This window comes from Priapulus caudatus, unplaced genomic scaffold (assembly GCF_000485595.1).
Source record: "Priapulus caudatus unplaced genomic scaffold, Priapulus_caudatus-5.0.1 Scaffold1200, whole genome shotgun sequence".
Lineage (NCBI taxonomy): Eukaryota > Metazoa > Priapulida > Priapulimorpha > Priapulimorphida > Priapulidae > Priapulus > Priapulus caudatus.
In genome coordinates, this window is record NW_014578261.1 from 136,259 (window position 1) to 143,268 (window position 7,010).

The following is a 7,010-nucleotide window of genomic DNA, read 5'->3' on the forward strand; positions in this document are numbered from 1 at the left end:
CTTCTCCCTTCCTCCTCCACCACCTTCTTCCTTCTCCCCTTCCTCCTTCTCAACCACCTTCTCCCCTTCCTCCTTCTCCACCAGCTTCTCCCTTCTCCCCTTCCTCATTCCTAGCCATATTGAGTCGGTCATACGGCCGCCGTGCATATAGCCATATTGAATCTTATCCACACGGCCGCCGTGCGTATAGCCATATTGAATCTGGCCCACACGGCCGCCGTGCGTACATAGTCACTTCCGTGTTGGAGAGAGCAATAATAAACTGCTTCTGTCCGTATTTTTGACAAATGGCTAATACAACTTTGCTAAAACAAATGGCGTTAAGACGCTGACTGCTGTGACGGTGGCAGTCTCAGTTAACCAATGCTAATTTTTGCTACTGCGCTTTACACCCAGCACCTCGTGCGCATGCGTGGCGCATGCGCAGTAGCGCTAGGGTAATTTCAGACTGGGGGTAATCTCAGACCGTGGCGTGACACCGGACAAAAATACTATAGGGTTTTAAAACCATGTGCCTTTACCTAAAATGTTAAATGGTTTTAAGAAGCCTAGTGAAAAGGTCTATCGTAGCCATGTTAAGTATATATTACACATACTGTTGTACTGCACGCCTTTGGCAAAGCGCCGCTGTAACTGCTGGCCCATGGTCTGCATGCCGGATGGTGGACCTGGACCAAGCTTGACCTGCTGTTGTCCATCACTGCTAACTAGCTTTCGCAACGCACTCAACATCTTCAAATTTAACGGTCTATCAGATTAAGTTTCATCAAACCTACAGGAAATTAAAAAAGATAGTGTTACAGGGGTAGAAATTAACTTTTGAACACGGGAGTCCGCAGCAAAATGAGGGAGTCCGCAGTCTGGGTTTCAAAATTAAAGATATTAACAATAACGCATACATGTGGTTATTTTTAAGATTCATGCGGTTGCACGTCTGCCAAATTTTCTTTGGACATTAGCTGAAAAAATATGGTAATTCCGCGAGGCTAGTTAGTATGGCAGAAATTTTCAGGGAGTCACACGAACTCCTGCATATGTCAAATCAGGAACTATTTAACTCCGGACTCCCGTTAATTTCGCACCCTGGTGTTACAACATCGTACACACAGCGCTGTAGAAAGTATAAACTGCAAAATGTGACAGATTATATACTTTATGGATTTCGTTAAAATAAAATTCTACCAAGATAAGGAAAGACATACAATGCCTCATCAGTGTGGGACCCCACACAAAGAGAAATATAAATATAAGCTAGAAATTATACAAAACAGATTTGCAAGATTTGTTACAAACGATCGATATAGCAGTCTGTCAGCTCTTAAGGACCAACTCGGGTGGCAACAACTTATGTATCGTAGACGCTTTAACTCGAGTGTAGTAATGTATAAGGTTGTAAACCACCTCATAGCAATAACGGCGAATAGATATCTGATCCCGGGGATGTCAGGTACCAGATCAAAAAATCCCCACAAATTTCGGCACCTGCACTGCAACAACAACGCATTCAAATTCTCTTTTTTTCCCCGGCCGATTCCAATCTGGACCAACCTAGCCGTGGGTGTTGTGGAAGCAACAGACGTTGACATTTTTAAGTAAAAGCTTCACTCCCACATGCACGCAAACCCACTTTAAGAGAACACCAGTTGCATTGCACTCACATCATCATTATGCACCTGTTTGTTTATTGGGTTTATCCCTGAAGGCACTTACTACCTTGTCATTATATCCAGTGTAGTGGACACCGACAAGTACGAGAACATAACATAACCTAACATGCCCAAGGAGTGATTGGGCTTTTTCACAAATGTAATCAATCTAGGTGTTACAGAAAAGGTTGCTGCTAATGGTAATACCTACATTTGTACATTGGATTACAAGATAGGTACTGAAAATAAAGTGAGTATGTAAAGGGTAAAGGGTGATTAAGACCGGGTAATGTGTAGTTTTGCATTAGTCTGGATTCAAGGATAAACATCAAGTTAACGCCAATTTTTCAACACAAGTAAGGATACTGTCCAGACTCCAGAGCTACTTAGCCATTCTCAGTACATATGGTACGTACAGTAAAGTATCCCATCATTCGCAAAAAGGCATGCAGATAGAAGTAGATCTTTGATCGTAGATCATTGATCGTAGATCATTGATCCTTGTTGAGATTCCGAGTTCGATCACAAGGGACATTTATTAACAAAGTAACACTGGTGAAACAGCGTCGGAAGCTATTTGGTGATGAGATGTCACATAAGTCAGTCACTGTGTACAAAGAAACAGATTATATTAAAGAGATGTCAGAGATATCGGTCGAAAATTAGACGGGGCAGAAGAGCCACCACCTTTTATTCTGGGTCATGAAAACCTGTTGTCAGGACTTTTTGGATAGGGGATTATTATGTTGTTACTGTTACTGTTACTGTTAGCACAGAGCGAGCGGAGACTGCTGTCTCAGTGTCTGACAGCTGAATTGATATTTTTCTTTCGTTTTAGTGTGGGGGAAAAGTGAAAGAGAAAAACGCCGTATACCTCTAATCTCACATACAGTAAGTAACTACAACATATTACAACAGTTACTACTTAAATACATTATTATTATACAGGCCTACACAGGCTGTGTCAGTGTGTGACTGAGTGACAGAGTGAGTCGGTGGTACAGTCAGTGTCAGCTGGGCAAAGCTGAAGAGTGAAGGCAAATCTTTGCATTCAATTTGTTTTCGGCAAATTTTAACAAGTGTCTGGTGAAACAATTACAACATATCTATGTAAAAGTTTAAATTATATGGTTAAATAAACTATGCAATATTTGTTCAGTAAATGTAACTATTACTAACTTGTTATGAAGCAAAATTCCTTAGTACTTCAACCTCTGCTTCTACAACACATTGTGTCATATGTAGCGGATGAATAGATGCAAATAAAATAGTGCCGACGTGTATACACGTCTCTAATAAATGTTTGGTGTATTGTTAAAGCAGATTTTTTCATTTAAGACAAGTGCTTTATATTTCAAGATATATCAGCATGTATTTTTGCATAGTCTTTTAGTTACATTTACATCAGAAAAAAATCATTATCATCAAAGATACTACTAGTACTACTACTAGTAACAGAGTTAGTCATCTAATATATATTTGAGTTCGTATGTATGTATGTATGTAGTACTACCGTCTCTACCCTGTAACCCAGAGTCCAGTCAAAATGTTCGCCTGAGCCATAATCAAGCGGGGAGGGACGGGGAAGCGCTTGCATATAGGGTATCGCTACTAAAGATGGCTGCCCCCTTGCGTAAAATGAGATTCCTGCAGAATTTTGTATTGAACCAATATACTAAGGGATATGTAAACACATATGTGAAAAAACACCGATGTAACTTCTGCAATAGCATTCCCGCTTACACTAGTCATGTATATAATGTACAAGGTATTTATATTTAGTATTAAGATTGATTACAGTAATTGAAGTAGAAGTCAGATTGAAGTAGAAGACAGAACGATAGAAATTGTTCTCCGACAATTTGATACATACTGTCAACCAAAGAAAAACGAGACTATACAGCGTTTACAAGGTGTCGAAACACTTGAGAAATTTATCACCGATGTGAAGACGCTATCTCAAACGTGCAACTTTGGGCATCTAGATTCTAGCCGACTCCTTACTCTTAGTCTTAGTGCGAGATAAACTTGTATGCGGTGTAAAAGACCAGCATCTGAGAGAAAGGCTGTGATTTCGCGTGACACAGCTTGGTTACAAACAGATTACTCGGTTACAGTTTTTATAACAAGTGAACACTGTTCACGTCCCAAATGTCTGCCTTCTGTGTCCCTCACTAAAATTGCAAACTGTTCGCTGGCAGCTATGGATTCGTGCGGTATTTCCTTGCCTTTACTCGCACTTCACCCTCATGTAGTTCGACACAGTTTTCTATGTTATTGTTTATTTTAATACCTAGGTATGTGTATTCGTTAACGGTTTCTAGACTTAGCTTCCCTAGTTTGAAATTTACATCCTTATATTCCGCCTTATTTTTAGCTCATCTGACATAGTCAGATGCAGTTTGTAGAATCGCATGAGCGTGCGTCCGTGCGTGCGTCTGTCAACAGTTGGGCACAAATCTTAACCGCTCGATGTACGGTCACGATATTCGGGACGTGACGGGGTAATCCGAAAACGAGTTGGGATGTCGAAGCTGGGGGTCAAAGGTCAAAGGTCAAGAGGTGTAAAAGAAGGGGGAACATTCACTCCTTAACTTAAGGTATAGGGAGGAAATGCAGAATTGCGGCACAAATCTAAACGGCTCGACCTAGGCTTGTGATAGTCGGTGTATAGCATCATGGTAGGAAAAGCCATCACTGTGCCGAAATTCGAGGTCACAGGTCAATGGGCACAGGGCAGATTTTAGACATTTTCTGAGGACATGGTCTGACGGAGCAATTGAAAAACTTTTTTGTTTCAGCGTTGACCTAGCATTTTTATGGCTTTATTGAAAGGACCATGAAATGTACCTTCTGCTGACATGCGAAGAGTAAGTGTCGGATAACCTTTTGACCCTCAAGAGGAGGGTTAAACATGGATTTGTTTACTGTCTGTTAGAAAGAATTTGACTGCCGGGTTTGCTACTAGAATCTATACATGCCTGGACGATCTGCAGCGGATATCCGCGCGAAGCGCTCAAACGCCACGTAGTGCTAAAGATATTGTCAATGAAATCTGGTAAAACAAACCCCACGAGGTGACACCCACAGACTGTTGATTATCTGCGTTTTTGCATAAATTGCATAAACCTATCCTAATTTGGCATAATTTTTTTTAAATATCAAAACCCTAGCCCTTATTCATTCACATACCAAAAATGAGCAAAATCCGTTGAACGCTGAACTGATTTAATGGCAATTCCGCATTTTTGGCCAAAAAATTGCCAGGCTCGAAAGACGTCAACTGGCGTGGCTCTCAAAATAGGACGTTCCATATGAGACAATAGCAGTAACAACATACGCCAATTTCAAAACATGCTGGGTAAAACATTTTCCTGATTATAACGTGACCGATAGCGAAATGTTGACGGACGGACGGACGACGGACGACGCAAAGACGGACGACGACGACCGACCCATGCATAGCTCAGCTGACGATGTCAGGTGAGCTAAAATATATACAAGTGTTGGAATAAACAGATCCAATGACAAATGATCAAATATGGTGTCTAGTAGTGATGATTACATACGATTTTATCTGAAGCTCCAGCAGATACCAAAAGCAGATCTTCTGGTTGGGCTTGAACTTTAGGCATCACGAATTCTGTATCCATCTAGATAAAGGCTTGCATAGGTGTCTGCCAGCTAAAGTTTTCTTTGATTCGGATTGGCAATAGACCCTTAAACAGAAACAAAGAATTTCATAATACATCAGTAAAAAATATTCCATGAACATATATATTACCAGGAGTAGATAATAGGGAGGATGTACATCAATAAACAAGGGAATTTCGTCATTCCTCACCTTAATATTACCTACGATTTACTACGGGCGTAACTCATCTCGCCAACTGAGCCTCAAAATCGAGAGACCACAGTACACTCGCCTATCATCGTGCAGAAATCGTTTCCTCGTAAGACACCGCCGTCAATCCCGAAATACAGCCTAAATCGTACGAGACACGATTCTCCCATTCTTGCCATCAAATCCAACGCACATTGCGCGCCTATAATCAGACAAAAGCATCAACACTGCCGCGCGCAGTCCGCGTGTTTGCTCTCTGCGAATGCGGAATGTGGCGTGTGGCCGTGGGGAGAATTGGACATCGACGCAACCACTCGATCAGCTAATCATGCGTTGCGTGCGTGCGTGAAGGCTTGCAACTATGTACAGAGGTGGTCCTGTGTAGCTGGTACGGCGTTCCAAAGTTACTCGCCGAGTTTGATGACCTAATCTCCCAGCGATCCACATTGCTCGGCTGAGTTAGCAAGCCCGGCGTTAGGTAGGCTGCCTTTTTTAAATTATAGGCGCGCAATGGCGTTGGACTGATGCCAAAGAAATGGAAGAATGCGTGTCGACGTTTTAGGCTGATCTCCTCGGATTGCGTGTCTTACGAGGAAACAATTTCGCAGCGATGAAGGTCGAATGACGTTCCGATGACGCTCAAGTTGCATAGTTTACTGCGTAGTAAATCGTAGGATTATAAGGCTAGTAAATGACGAAATTGCCGCTTTTTTTTTGTTTTTATTGAGCAACACTCCTCCATATCACTACTGCCTGATACTAACATTACACCAGAGCTGCAACCAATAGAGTGCCACCTACAACCGCTAGTATCACTCAAACAACATTATTTCTTAGTGAATAACTCTGCACCACGCATAATCACAAACATCACATGTAGAAAGTTGCTCTGAGATAAAGACAAAGCCTAATACGAATTTACCTGTTACACTAAATGCTCTTCCCCATTGTCTGTAATTTCTCTATCTCTGATTTGAAATATAGCCTGTAAAAAAGCCGTATAATAAAAGCATAGTCAATGAGAAATGATGAATTAAAGTAACATATTTTCCAAAAGCCTAATAATGTAAGCACTGTCATTTAATGCAAAACTGCATAACATATATCCCGATAGACATTACTGCACAGTCTATATTGATAACTTGTGCTTGGCGCCATCTATCTGCAACCTGGTGCCTGTTAATAACAGATGCATGACATTCGTTGAAATCCTCCGTAAACAGCAACTATCTGCAATTGAAACGCGCAAAATAGGCTGAGATGTGAATGCATTTTATAAACACACTATCTATGCAAATTCTTGTACCCCTAACTTAATGAATTAGATGGATATAGAGAATTGCAAATTAGTTGGGCAGAAAGAAATCTCCTTCTATAGCTATTTACACATATGCACATGATAACACAACGAACTCACTGTCATTCAAACCTTGTATCTGGCCTATTGTCTGTCCATATCGAGCCATTGCATTTCAATATACTGATTCGAGGAAAGCTAACCTATTTGCTGTGATACTTGC

General features: G+C 41.2%; 2 protein-coding genes across 3 annotated transcripts in view; one reads left to right on the top strand and one right to left on the bottom strand.

The window, feature by feature from the left end:
* Positions 1 to 2,921, bottom strand: part of LOC106815783 (rab-like protein 6) — a 15,992-nt gene extending 13,071 nt beyond the window's left edge. For both annotated transcript variants that reach the window (XM_014820290.1, XM_014820289.1), the window contains exons 1-2: positions 2,826 to 2,921; positions 597 to 772 (exon numbers count right to left, since the gene is read on the bottom strand). In XM_014820290.1, the coding sequence (XP_014675776.1) occupies positions 597 to 732 (136 nt within the window). In that variant the 5' untranslated portion in view covers positions 733 to 772; positions 2,826 to 2,921. The remainder of the gene's footprint in view (positions 1 to 596; positions 773 to 2,825) is intronic.
* A 335-nt stretch (positions 2,922 to 3,256) lies between these two features.
* The window catches only part of LOC106815782 (aspartate--tRNA ligase, mitochondrial-like), a 28,079-nt gene continuing 24,325 nt past the window's right edge, over positions 3,257 to 7,010 (top strand). The window contains exon 1 of the mRNA XM_014820288.1: positions 3,257 to 3,414. Coding sequence (XP_014675774.1) covers positions 3,264 to 3,414 — 151 coding nt within the window. The 5' untranslated portion in view covers positions 3,257 to 3,263. The remainder of the gene's footprint in view (positions 3,415 to 7,010) is intronic.